This window comes from Equus asinus, chromosome 8 (genome assembly GCF_041296235.1).
Source record: "Equus asinus isolate D_3611 breed Donkey chromosome 8, EquAss-T2T_v2, whole genome shotgun sequence".
Lineage (NCBI taxonomy): Eukaryota > Metazoa > Chordata > Mammalia > Perissodactyla > Equidae > Equus > Equus asinus.
This window is the reverse complement of record NC_091797.1, coordinates 10,534,446-10,548,747: the sequence shown is the minus strand read 5'-3', so window position 1 is coordinate 10,548,747 and position 14,302 is coordinate 10,534,446. Positions and strand designations below refer to the sequence as shown.

The 14,302-nt window shown below is 38.2% G+C and overlaps 1 protein-coding gene across 50 annotated transcripts in view; it reads right to left on the bottom strand.

The window, feature by feature from the left end:
- The window catches only part of DST (dystonin), a 438,190-nt gene that overhangs the window by 135,325 nt on the left and 288,563 nt on the right, over positions 1–14,302 (bottom strand). For 49 of the 50 annotated variants that reach the window (XM_070514637.1, XM_070514639.1, XM_070514651.1 and 46 more), the window contains 4 exons: positions 13,632–13,739; positions 13,019–13,117; positions 2,920–3,048; positions 606–694 (listed from right to left, as the gene is read on the bottom strand). In XM_070514637.1, the coding sequence (XP_070370738.1) occupies positions 606–694; positions 2,920–3,048; positions 13,019–13,117; positions 13,632–13,739 (425 nt within the window). Of the gene's footprint in view, positions 1–605; positions 695–2,919; positions 5,988–6,543; positions 9,280–13,018; positions 13,118–13,631; positions 13,740–14,302 lie in introns of those variants that run through there. The other variant, XM_070514682.1, reaches the window with a different exon arrangement.

Here is a 14,302-nt window from a genome sequence, read left to right as displayed (position 1 = left end):
TTACTCAAGACGAAACTTGCTTAAGCTGAAGGATGAATGAAGAAATTTACAAGGAAATTAACCTGATCTAAAGTACAATACAAAATCACTTTGGAATAATCCTAGAGAGTACAGCCAAAAAGGGTTTAAGAAAAGGGTAGATTCCTTTACCACCTGCATTAGCTAAAATATATGAAGTGCCTTGTTGCAAAAACTAGGACAAAAATATGAGAAATCAGGTTGCCACAGGTCTCAGCAAATGAAATGAAGAACATATTCACACACATTTTCCAAAGGTAAGTCTCAGAGAGCACTACTTAGAATGGAGACTTGGCTTGGAGTTTCCACAACTCACTAGCTATTGATCCTTAACCTCTCTGAGTCTGTTTCCTCATCAGTAATATATGGAGATAAAAAGTACATTTCAGGGTTTTGGTAAAGACTAAAAGTGACTAAAAGTGACAACTGATTAAGCTGCTAAATTTATAATGTTATATTACTAGGTAAATTGGTGGTTGAGTTCCATTTTCAAAATCTCAATTAAAATTTATCATCTTCCACCTTGCTGAACATTTTTAAGACTACTTCCCTACTTTGAATAAGAGAGCTAACAAAACCCAACATACTTCTCTCCATGTTTAGCCAAAAATAGCTGCATAGTTTGAAGGGCTTCAGATAATTGTTCCTTCTTGGTTGATATTTCTTCACTGGAAATCTGCACGGTAAAGAAAATACATTCAAATTCTCCCCTCATAAAGACTAGACAATAGTAATCTTTAAAAAACTAAGTTTTCATCAACACCCAAATGATGGGTCTATTTTCTGGGTGACCCATGTCAATAATCTATCACTTATTATCAGTGTGTAGGCCTGGATAAAAAGAGTACTTTATCTGAATGCATGATTAAGGAAAGTCCCTCTCTCTATCCATACTGCCATCATTTTCATTAGGAAATAATAATACAGCATTACATGGTTCCTGGATTTGTCCCAGCCCAACCGTGAATAAAGGTTGCCTTAACATCTCAGGTTGCCAGAGGTTCAGCACTGGCCCAATGTCATCCTTGTACATCACAGTACTCTGAAAGATATGTGAATGTGGAACACAGCTCGAAAGAGTACCTTCCTTCCCCCAACTTCCTGGATACAATGCTCCTCTTGAAAAAATTGTGGCTGAAAGTATTAAACTACAGGTCTGCAGATCAAGATTAAGTAATTTCTATTACTGACTTTCACTTGCATAAGTCACCTATGATGGTCAGAGGACTAAAACTGATCTGTTTGAGGAAAAGCAAGAGGTTGTAACACTTACCCCTAATACCTCAGTATGTTATTTCTGAATACCTAGTATCAGAAATGGATTGCCATTCTTTGAAATGAGCAGACGCGAGAGGAACTGATGAGCCAATGAAGATAGATTTCCCCCACTGTATTCTACTTAGCGTCAATGTAAAGTCTATTTTATTAGTTATAGGTAATCATGAGGCCACATTGATTTTTTGAAAGACACATTTATTCCTCACATCAATTACTTTAAATTTCCTTTAACAGAGAGACCATCAAGTGTTACGAGAGATCCATAATGTACGCCATGACCTGCATTAAAAAGCAGCTGTCCACTTTCATGTCTACTTGGCCTAAAACTGATCCAGTGAAATTTTGGAGAATTTACAACCACAGAATGAGAAAATACCAAGGGTTTATAATCCACGTTTTCCAAAAGACATTTGTTATCCTCAGGTTTATGTCCCTATATTAGTTCTTTTCGTATTTGACGGGGGGCGGGGGGGAGAAGGTATTTTAAACTAAATATTTGCATAAAATTACTTTGAAGGTTTTGGGTTTAAAACACCAAATGTAATTGCTTTCCAACTTGTTTCTACCACACTATATGAAATATTGTACACAAGACTATGAGTTAATATGGCTTTATTTCAATTGAATAATAATTGAAGTATATATTTGGCTCCATAAACTTCCCTAGGGGGGAATCCCAGATAAGATACTCTGCCCCCTATCGCAGGCAAAATTAGACAAGACACTGAAGTTTTCCACTGAAACAGTCAACGTCTGTTTCAACTAATGGCAAATGAGCACCTGCACAGAACTAAAAAGGGAAGCTAATGATAACCCCTAAAACGTCAGGCAGGGCTCCATAGGAGGGCAGTGTAAGAAACGTATTGAGAAAAATGCTCCTTAACTTAGTGGAAATCTATTTTTAAAAATACAGCAGCAATTCCATTGCTATCACCAGCAGCAGCAATACTGGAATTTACACCTTAACTACGAACGCTCCAAGAGCTTCAAGTGGGACCGTCCAACAGACACCACGGAGCACTAACATCCCACGAGCTGCAGCTATCCAACTAATGCCAAGTAGACAGGGTACAGAAGATAGCCCAGAGAACTAAAGAATCTAGAATTTCCAGTGATTGACTGGAGAACACTTTTTAAGAAATAGAAAAGATCCAGAAAAGCACAACTAAGTTTAATCCTCAAAAATGTTCATATCCCAGTTTCTGTTTTTGTTGTTTTTGAAACTTTTCGTTTGTGTCTGTAAGAATGAGACTGCCTATCTTTACGATATGGAGTGTACGGATTTACTCGGGGCACAAAATAGGATGACTCTGCTCTTCAGGAATTCTCATCCTAATAGTCAAGAAGCAGATCTAACTATTAGGAAAAGCAGCACAGCATATTAGTTTACTAAGAGTAAGACTACTATTCATATGGTTCAGGCTCTGGAATCAGAGACACATTCTTCTGCCACATACAGGGATTTCTTGTGCAAGTTACTTAACCTCTCTAATCCTCATTATAACTGTCTATAAAAGTGGGAAAAATTAAGGTAAAGAATTAAAGTTGCTTCTGGGTGGACTGTACCGACTCAGGAAATTCTACCCACTATTCTGATGATTAAATCAGGACCTCGATGAATACCTTGTGCTTAGAGAAGGTAGACTTTCCAGCCTTCTCTCCATCTCTCAGTGTCTTGCTGATATTTGATACCCATTTCTGCAATTCTTTGGCTTTTTCAACATGCTCTTTCTTTTCTTCTTCCAGTGACTTCTGACAGGTGTGAGTGGTAGAAAAAAGATATATTCCAGTAAATAACTGTTAAACTGACCTCTCCACAGAAAACAAGAATGTAGAAATATTTTTTCATCACACACAGGTTACTGAGATATTTTATTCATTCACTTAACCATGTTTACCATGTCGCATAGCAGATGTACTTCCAAAATGTTTACAGCAGCAAAGGAAGCTGTGACAAGCATTCTTTAATGATCAGTGTGACCTCCCAGCTGGTCTATCAATACGACAAATTAAACTCAACTTTATTCATGAAGCACTAGGACATCTTCGAATTGCTGCCTTTGCATTAGCAATACAATCACAATTGTCTTGACAGAAAAGTATCAGACAATGGAAAGCTGAAAGAATCGAGAATGTCTACACACGTGTGAAAATACACAGAATGAAGAAAAATCTTTCCCCCTCCTCCACCCACCCATTTGTGACACTACTTTTAACTACAGAGTCATAACTAAGATTGTGGTAAACACTTAACATGTAAAGAAAGTTAGCACATACAGAAAAACTAAAAACTTTTTCACTTTTCAAGGTGATCTAAAACACTACAGCCTCATGCATGTGGGAAGAATTTACATCTCTATCTTTGATTCCATGGTGCTTTCTGAAGCTCTTTCAGTGAGTGCAATGGGTCATTTAATACATGGGGACCCTAACATCAGGCTGGATCTATTGAGCGATGGAGAGTTCTGAAGAGAGGATGCTGCAAACTTGCTGGAGTTCATCAGGCTTATCCCATATTCAAGGTAAAATACTTTCATTTTAGTGTGGGCAAGATTCAAAAAAAGAACCTCAAAGTTAAATGGAGCCATTATTAAGTGAAGTAAATTTTTAGTTATTTTCAATTTAAAAATTATTCTCTCTTCTGAGCAGTCAGCTATTTCCACCCCTCAGGAAATAAGTAGTGCTTTGAGTATGTGACACCACTACTAGAGTGTATATTTAACTGTCACCATCACGCTCTGGACAGATCGCATGAATTAGCATCACCGCCATACAGATTTAAACACGTTCTACTACGAAGAATAGTAGAGGCTAGAAATTCCTGTCATCAAGGGCTCAGATACTTCCAAGAGTTTAAGTCCGGTGTGGAAATCAAAATCCGCTTTTTCTAAGGCTTCTTTATATGTCAACTTTCTTTTTGTTTGGGGACACATTATATTTCTGACATACGACTTTTGATCTTTGAGTTTGGTAGCGATGAAGACATCTATAATACCTACTTGGAGAGCCTCTTCTATCGACAGCCGGGACTGAACCTGTGGCTCGATCAGGCCCCCTGTCAAGTACTGAAACTCCAAACATCGGACTCCCATTTCCTTACTGATGATATTTGCATTCACAGCTTCCACCACTGACATCATTTTGTTAGTGATGGGGTGGCCAATCCCTGCAATTACTAATTCACACTGTCGCAGCTGCTGGGCAAATCCCTCATCAACCAGGCCTCTATGCAAAGCTTCGGCCACCCGGTACTTTTTCCCCGTAAGAGGATCTATTATCCCCCCTGTACTGACTTGGGCTTCAAGGCATCTGAGGGCAGTAATCCGATCGACCAGATTTCTACGGGAGGCCTTGAGGACAGAGATCCGTTCTCCACTAGCCGTCAGCCAATACCCTGCAATAGGACTATGCAAATCCTTCTTGGGAACTAACCGGCTCAGCAAAGAATCGGCGAGCTCTGTAAGAGTGATGAGGCCTTCCTGATACTTTTTGACCAAGGTTCTGTCAACTGCTCCCTGCTCTATAGCCTCATTAATATTGAACTGTAATCCTGTTTTAGTATCAGTCAGCATATGAGAAGGATGCCCATAGGATTCAAAAAATGTGGCTTCCTTCCACTGATATTGCTGCCCTGAAAGCTCAAGGTACGTACTCTTTTCGATTAGGTTTCTCTGGAAAGCTTCATATGCAGTCAGTTCTGCTCCCGTCTTAACGTCTACGACAGAAATCCTATGAGTTTTTGCTACATTGAGATTGGAAATGTTCCTCTCTCCAAATGGAAACAGAAAGCACTGGCCATCTACATCAAATACACACATTCGCAATAACTCTGAGTAATACAGAGCTTGCTTGTTATTGGGATTAGGAAATACTCTTGTGTTGCTAGATGGCTCATGTAAAAATTGGAGGATGGCATTATTTAACAACCCTTGCTGCAGAGCAATTTCTGGAGGAACGCGAATGCCTCTGACAGGGTCAATGACACCCCCACTGGCAATCTGGGCCTCCAAGATGTGTTTACCTTTTTGTCTGTCAAGCACTCTATTTTCCATAGCTTGAAACACTGACAATGTCTTACAAGAATATGAATATCCCAGGGCTGCCTTCTCTGCCTCAAGGAGCCTAATTTTGAATTCGGGGTCAACAACTCCTTTAAGGACTGCATCTTCAACAGAATAGGTCTGACCTGAAATGGGGTCAATTATAAAACCCGTTGCAGCCTGAGCTTCTAAAAATGCTAAAGCCATCATTTTGTCTATTATAATTTTCTTGGCTGCTGAAGCAAACGAAATCTTTTCTTTTGTGGATTCTAGGTAAAGCCCTGCAATTGAGGTGGGTTTCGTCAAAAACTTGCCAAGAGTTGTCTGAACTTCTTCAACAGTTTTAACACCAAGTCGCAGCTGCTCAATTGTTTTCATGTCCAGAAGCTTAGCTTCAACCAACTGCCTGGCAGTCACAGTTTGCCGGAGCCCTTGGAATTTAAATTCGTCATCCCTAACTAAACATGCATGATCACCATCAAAGTTCTGCAAGGTTTCTGGTTCTAAGCCTTTCTTAAGAAAATCTTTCTTGAGTCCACCTGACGCTCTGCACCCTTCAAGCATCCATTCTTCAGCACTGGGAACTTGGTTCTTTTCTTGTTTTAATGTCGTGACTTCTGTATGCATATCATACTGCTTGTTCTTAGCTATCTGTAACAGGAATTTATAAGATGTTACAAGTCATCTAAAGAACAATATGTCACTTTACCCATTCTTAATCCAAATATAATTCCTAGAATAACAAAGATAAGATAAGTAAAGAGAAGAAAAATTGCAAACCAAAGAGGGTTCAGGAACAAGAAATATTATTTTGAGAGTCTAAAGTTTACTTCAGATGACAATTAAGGTATTAAAATGGTACGTTTAAAGAAGACTGAGATGAAATTTGTCCACAGAACACGTTAGAAATTAAAGTTAACTGCTTGGTTTTTCCAGCTTTTTTTATGATCACATTTTTCAGAATATAATCTCATGCATATAACAGTATAACCATTACATCTGTGTGTTTAATCTCAAACATTTAAAATTTAAAAATGATAATTTGTAGTAAAGATTCAAGTAAATCACTAGAATATTATAGCATTATTTACTGTCAGGACTAAGAGCCAATTACATTCAAAATTGTTAAAAAATTTAACCTAGTGGAGAAAAGAAACAAGAGAGGAAGCTTCACATTAGGTGATAGGTTCTCAGAATCCAGATATACCTCTAAGGGTGCCAAAAGCTTCACCAGGTCCATTTCACACGTGTCATCTTGATACCTAAGAGGTGGTCTGGCATTGTGCAAAGCTTGATCTCTTATCTTCTCTATTTCTGATAGTCTTGTAATAGGGTTTGTCTCGTCAAAAGTTATCTGTAATTCAGTGCTTGTTTGAGAAAAATACTCTGAGTAACACTGCTGGCTTTGCTCTTTCTCCAGGGGAGCCCCTGAGGGCCAGAACTGGACTTCCTTTGGTTTGTGTTCAACAACTCGATGTTGCCATTTTTCTTCCGACTGCTGTGGCTCTTGAGTCCATCTTGGTAGAGAAGACCTGGCCGCAGGGTGAAGCTGTCCTGTGTTCCTAGGTGAGAGGTCTCCAGAGTGTTGACGCTCCTTCGCTGTCATCTCAAAATCTGCTTTGAAGGTACAGTCTTTGGCTGGATTCTTTTTCTGGATTTCACACTGGAGCAAAACTAACTGATGCTCATGTTCCTTTATCTGTTGATCCATTTTTTGCTTCAGATTTTCGACTTCACGTTTCTGGGCCACCAGCTCATCTTCAAGTTTCCGACATTTTTGATAATGATTTGCTTCCACGTCCTGCCCAGCTTGCATCTTCTCACGATATTGCTGAAGCTGTCTTTCAAGTTCTCTAATATTTGTTTCACAGAGCTTCGCGTTCTCTTGAGCTCTGCAGTTTTCTCGCTGAAGAGACACGAAGTCAAGTTTGATGCCTGAAATGTCATTTTCAGTAATAACTTTGGAGTCCATCAATTTTTCCATCTTTTTCCGAAACTCCTCTGCCGAACGTTTGAATTTATCAGATTCTTCCTGAAATAGGACCATCTTTCTGTGGGTCACCTTCTCCTCTATGGTCTTTAAGTGCAGTTCGTCTTGTACCTTTTTCAACCTGTTATTTAACTCCTGCACCTGAGCTTGTTGTAGCTGGACCTTCTGCTCCCCCAGCCGCTTTTCCTCTTTAGAAGCATTCAGCTCAGCATTCAGATTTCTAACCTCCTTCTCAGTATTCTGGATGATAATGTTCTGCTGGTCACACTTTTGCTTAAATTCACTGACTAAATTTTGACTTTTGGCCAGGTCTTCTTCCAGGCACTTAATTTTCCTATGGAAATCCTGCTCTGTTTTTGTCTGTTTGTGCAAGTGTTCATTTGTGTTGCGTAGCTGATCTTTAAAACCATCTGCCTGAATTTTCAGAGCCTCGCATCTTTGCTGGATAGCTTGTTTCTCTAAAACCACATTGGCCGATTCCGCCTGAATCCTCTGCATCATTAATTTGGTTTCATTATTCTGCCGGGTGAGCTCATCCACCTTTTCTTTTAGCATTTCTGCACACTCATTGCTCTTCTCCAATTCTTCTTTAAGCTTTTGGATTTTATCATTATTTTCTTTCTCAGCTTTAATATTTTGAAGCAACTGCACATGGCTTTTCTCAAATTGTTCTTTGAGATGATCTGATTTTCTCTGGCAGGATCGTATCCTCTCCTTGGAGAATTCCTTCTCACCCTGGAAAGAATTAACTTGCGAATTTAAATGCTGGATATTCTTCTCAGTGATCGCTTGGGTCCTAGTGATCCTGTCTACTTCTCTTTGCAGTTTCCCTTTCTCCTGCTGAAGTGACTCTAATTCTAACTCATAATCGTGCTTTATTTTCTTCAGGTCATTAGCTTCCTGCATGACTTCTTCAGCTTTGTCTGTGGTTTGGTCCAACTGCCTCCCCAGTTCCCGGAGCTGCTGAGAATACCCTTCCTCTACCTGATCCTTCCTTTCCAGCTCTAACTTGAGGCTCTTGAGTGTGTTATTTGTTTCATCCAGCTTTTCTTTCAGCAAACGAGCCTTTTCCTCAGATGAAGTTTTTTCCAGCTGAAGGGCATTCAGTTCATACTTCAGCTCTCGCATGTCTTTTTCGGCCTTTCTGTTGGCGAGTGTCAGCTCATCGACCTGCTGTCTGAGTTCCTCTGCTCTCTGTCGCTCATGCTCTCTCTGAAGACCTGCCACGCCTCCGCCTGGCGCAGCCTGGGTGGTCGCACTGGTTGGCAATGCACTTTCTCTACATGAATACGGAATTTCACTTATTTTTCTTCTTGCTTCCAATTCAATTTTCTGCTTTTCTTTCAACTGTTTCTCTGCCATCTGTTTTTGGAATGTTAGGTCTTTTTCCATCTGCTTCACCAGCTTCAAGAGTTCTTCCTCATTGTCTCTCTTTCGTCTTAATTCTTCCATTAACTTATTTTTTTGTTGCTCCAAGTCACTGAGACTGGAATCTTTTCTTTTAAGATGATCTTCCAGGGTTCTTCTTGTAAAGGTGTTCTCCTCCAACTGGCTCCGGAAATTCAGGAGGTTTTCTTCCACGGCCGCCCTCCTGGCCTCGGCCTCGGCCGTGAGCTGCCTCACCCGCTCCAGCTCGCGCTCGGCAGCTTCCTTCTCCCGCCCGATGGTCTCCAGCTCCCTGCGGTACTGCTTGGCTTCACTCTCAGCCCTGATCTTCTGCAGAGCAATGTCTTCGACGTTTCTCTGCTGCTTTCTCAATTCATTTTCGGCGGCCTCCTTCACCTTCGGAAGTTCTTCCTCAACTCGGGACTTCTGTTTCTTTAGTTCAGCTACCATTTTCTCCAGTTCACTGATCTTCCCTGTCAGTTTGCTATTCTCAACCATGGTGGCCTTCTGACGCTGAAGCAGATCGGAATACGCCCCATGTTCAGAAGTCTCCTTACACCTTTTAATCTGCGAGAGACGTTTAAAAGTGTCAAACCTGTTCTAGTCAAACTTATGTTTAAAAATCCGAAGCAAAGCTCAGAAAAGTACTTACAGAAACAAGTGAAACCAAATGCAGAACAAGCACCATCACCATTACCACCACTTTCTTCAGAGAGGAAGCTCAGAAAGTCAGCAAGGGAGAAGACAAAAACCCTTCATGTCACATCTTCTAAATCAAAGAATCGTTTTTTGTCCCTCAGGAATAATTTTGTTTTATAAGTAAGCTAGCTCAAGATTTTATAGCAAGAAGGGACCTTACAAAACATAGCATGACTCCCACCTTTAGGGATGAGGAAAGTGAGCTACAGGGAGGTTAAATAATTGTGAAAACTCACACAGCCCCTCCTGCTCTCGCACACACCTCAGCCCTACGAGCTAAGAAGAACGTATAGGAACTGAATGCCATTAAGGAAACTAGTTTTCAATATCCAGCCCAATGGAAATTAAAAATGGAGTTTACATCCCCGTTGTATGATTGAAGAAACAAAATACAGAGCTTTGGAACAGGGAGCCAAATCAGGACATAATACTTAAGATGAAAGAGGAAAATTATACAAAAATTTGTAATTTCTAAAGTAGAATTCCTAGCTTATTTGTATTTGCCATATTATGACAATTCTAATAATCAGAATTGCTAATACAAAGGCAGCTTTAGTCCCTGGTGGCTTTAGAAAAGATGTGCTTCGTATACTCACAGATGCTGTTGTCGTTAATGACATGCCTCATATGAATCCACCTTGACAAGTACCTTTAGATATTCCATAAATATAAAGATATTTGTTAAATATAAATGCTTTTGAAAATATACTTAGGGATTCAGCTCCAATGTATAGAATAAAATATAAGAAAATTTTTTCACTCTACTGACAACAGAATCAATCTCAGCTGGGAGGAGTTCATTTTGCATTGCCTACAGAACTACACGATCAGGCTAGTTTGTAATTACAATTGAATTTCTCTTTAGTAATACCGTAAGGTTGTTAGCTTCATATCATCAACTCAAAATCATTATGATTAGAAATAATTTAAACAGAAATAGAGAAATTATTTAATGTAGCAGATGTTTTTTTCCCTGAGAAGCTTTGGTAAATTTCAAGAATTAAATTTATTTTCTAGATCATACATCTTATTTTGCTTTCTCTGATTTCTTGATCCTCAATAATTTGGATGAGAATTTCAGTTGTTTCCTTCGCTGATTTAAATATGATTTTTAATAAGAATTCATATAAAAAGAAATCTCATCACAGGCTGCAATACTTAGTACTCTACTTATTTTCTTATCAGGGTCAACTCTTAGTGACACTGAAGCATTTTATCTGCTTAAACCATGAAGCTTTCAATGTATTTTGAGTAGATGATTTCTGAAAGGTGTTTCTCAATTCTTTATCAAACCTCCTTTAAAACTCAGCTGTTGCTGAGAAATTGTGTCCTTTTTTTCCTTGGTCATGTTTTGAGATTTAAAAAAATGAAAATTCTCAGAAAAAAATGTTTGTTGTTGAACCCTTACTGTCTTAATTAGAGTCACTTAAGTGATTGTTAATAATCTTAGGTTGTCTACATAATTCTGAACTTTTTAGCAAATACTAAAAGAATTACTACAAATAATTTAGTCCTGTTGCTGATTTATTTCTTGTAGACCTCAAACTTATTCACGTAAAAATAACTTCCTCAAGTTTTCTTTAAACGTTCTCCAAGGAGACATGCTGTCCTTTAGTCTCAGCAATTAATATTTAATATATTTTGCTGTCAACATAGACTAGAAAAGCTCTTTATCCAATATCCAAAACAGATACTCTATTAGCATTTCTCTAATTAATCATCTTCTGAAATTAATTTGCATCTCTCTTTGATTCTATGCTTATTAAGGAAAATTATGCTCTCTGACCAGGATTTCTCATGTGGCCCTTCACAGATTCAGTTTCAGAAACACTACTCTTTGGAGACTGAAGCCTGAGCTATGTATCTTTCATAAGACATTCCATTAATGTGATCCTTAAGCGGTGAATTTTTAATCAGGAGCTTTTTTTAAATCTGTTTTAAATTATAGTCTTTGCATGGTCTTCCATCAACAATATTGTTTTGACTTTCAATTCAATACAAATCTTTTATATTTCAAAGGATGACAAGCATAATTTGTGTATATTTCAGGCTTTTTGAAATATCTTTTGGTTCCATCAGCTTCTAGTATTCTACCTCATCAGATAAATTAAGCAAAGTGGCTCATACATCTGCCATCAGATATACACTAGAAAAAAGGAAAAAGACATTTCATTTTACACTTTACTGCTTAAATATACAATTTAAAAGATCTACATACCATTTAAAATGGAATCCTAAAACTAACTAATCCCAAAACTAAAAATGTAAAAAAAATCATGGATGTTCTTTCATAGATGAGAGGTAAATGCCAATACTCTGGATAGTCAAAATATTCTGGTTCTCCTTTGTAAGCACAAAAGAAGCTAACTATAAAGACTTGCATTAGTTATGTTAGTGATTTAGTTGCTGAAAACTGTTAACTCTGAACAGACTAAAATAGTTTATGAAAGCAGTCACACTTTTAGAAGCTAAGAAAAGAACATCTAGTAGACATTTACTACTGTTTTGGTTCTCTCGGTATATGAATGGAATTACACTAAGTATAATCACCTTCAGAATTTCAACAACAGTCTAATTTAAAACAGCTAATGCCCCACCATCTACTTACAGGAGCATTCGGTTTACTATTTTTGTCTGTTCCGAGGTTAGGAATAGAAAGCATATGAAGATAATAGAACAGAGCATAATACCTTCAAAACTAGATACAACAGCCTTTTATGAAAATACATTTTCATAAATAACTCCTTACTCTTTGTTTCTATTTTTTTTTTTTTAAAGATTTTATTTTTTCCTTTTTCTCCCCAAAGCCCCCCGGTACATAGTTGTGTATTCTTCGTTGTGGGTTCTTCTAGTTGTGGCATGTGGGATGCTGCCTCAGCGTGGTCTGACGAGCAGTGCCATGTCCGCGCTCAGGATTCGAACTAACCAAACACTGGGCCGCCTGCATTGGAGCGCGCGAACGTAACCACTCGGCCACGGGGCCAGCCCCTCTTTGTTTCTATTTTTTAAATGCAGACTCAAAGCCACTGAAGTCCTTCAAATTAAAATGGTAACTAAACAGTCATCTTACCGTACGCCATTATCTTTTTGGCAAAAATATAAATGAAAACAAAAACACTCCCACAATTCTTAAAGAGTACTATCTTCTTGTACAAACACCTGCTACTTTTAAATTAATGGCTTATATGTTTTAAATCCTTGAAGACGTAAATTAATTTAAAATGCATAAAGCAAGTTTGTTTATGTGGTATTTCTGTAGACATCATAACAGTAGTAACTATACTTCAAAGACGTCTACATCTCAAATGTGAGAAAACTGAACGCAATTCTGCCAAACAGCCAACGTTTCATAATTTCAATAGAACCATTTAAGGCATTAACCCTATTATATTAGAGTCCTAGAGTGAAAATAAAAAATGTTTTCTATTTGAGAGAATCCTAAAAACAAACTAAAAAATCCTAGGCCTCTACTCTTTTTCATTATAATTTTATAATTAAATAATTACTAATATATCAGCTATCAAACATGTAAACCTATCACGAAACTTTTTTTCCCCAAACCATATTGTAGTTCCTTTTTAGTCAGCTCCTCACAGCTGATGGTTACCTCCTCCTCTTCCAGCCTCTTCAGTGAGTCACCAGCAAATTTAATATACTGTGTCATGAGGGTGACCAAGGCAGTATACCGGGTCCTTAGGTCCATGAACTGCAAGATAGGAAAAAAATAACACAGACATCACCTCCAGTTACCCGAAATGAATTCAATGAACGTTGAGTAATAAGTAAAACATTAACTAGGCTTTGCAACAGTGAAGTACGCAACTCTCCAATAATGGTAACTGTGTAGGAATGAGCTTACTATTGTTGGGCAAACCATCCTAAAGAACAATTCTCTTCTAAATTTAACCATGAAGCACATTTATTATTCTATGCAATTAGTAATCAACCTTCAATCAAGATTTTTCAAAGGGTTTTTCAAACCCTTAATAAAATGTATTTTTATAGGTAGAGAGTTTCTATTTGGGACAATTAAAAGTTCTGGAAATGGTTAGTGGTATATATTATGAATGTACTGAATACCACTGAATTATACACTTACAAACGGGTAAAATGGTAAACTTTCTATTATGTATATTTACCATAATACAAATATACAAATATGAAATTTTTTAAGTATTATTTCTCTCGGTTATATCCCTCCTCCCCCGCATTTTTATTACCTCTTGAATGATCAGATCCGCTGAGCTCTGCATTCTGCGGCGTTTCACGGGCGACTTTTGTTGTGAATCCACCATGGCCCGGTAGGTCATCGTCTGTAATTCGTAGTCCTGTACAAAGGAGTCAACAAGACTAAACTAACCAAAGCAAAGCACTAACCCTTCATTCTACAGTGATTTGACGCACAAAAACAGAACCTAGTTTCACTGAACAACTTTAAAGAAAGAAAATATTGCAAAACTACATTTTTAGAAATCTACCCAATCTTGAGTTGTTTCCAAGGTGGTATTAAAAGTCAGAAAGCTTTAGGGTCGTCAGGAAAGTTCCTAAGTCTCTTCAGAAGCTCATGGAAACATTCAGTGATAATAGGCTAGTTATATTCAGTGTCCCTTTCCTCTAGCTAGGCCATGGAACTGTGGATCTGAATGGCTAAAGCTGAGGCATTATCAATGACTTCAAAACACATGAGGACTGTCCCCTAAGTTAGAAGTTCCTTCATGGAATATTCTAGCAATCTTAGAGAGATGAGAGAGAGCATGTGAAGTGGTAAGAAACAAATTTCAGAGCTATGTATTTATTCTGGTGTGTGGGGGTGTGTGCGCACACACTGCACACATGTGAGATAGAAAGAGAGAGAGAATGAATGAACCAGGGGCTGTCATGTGACTCACAT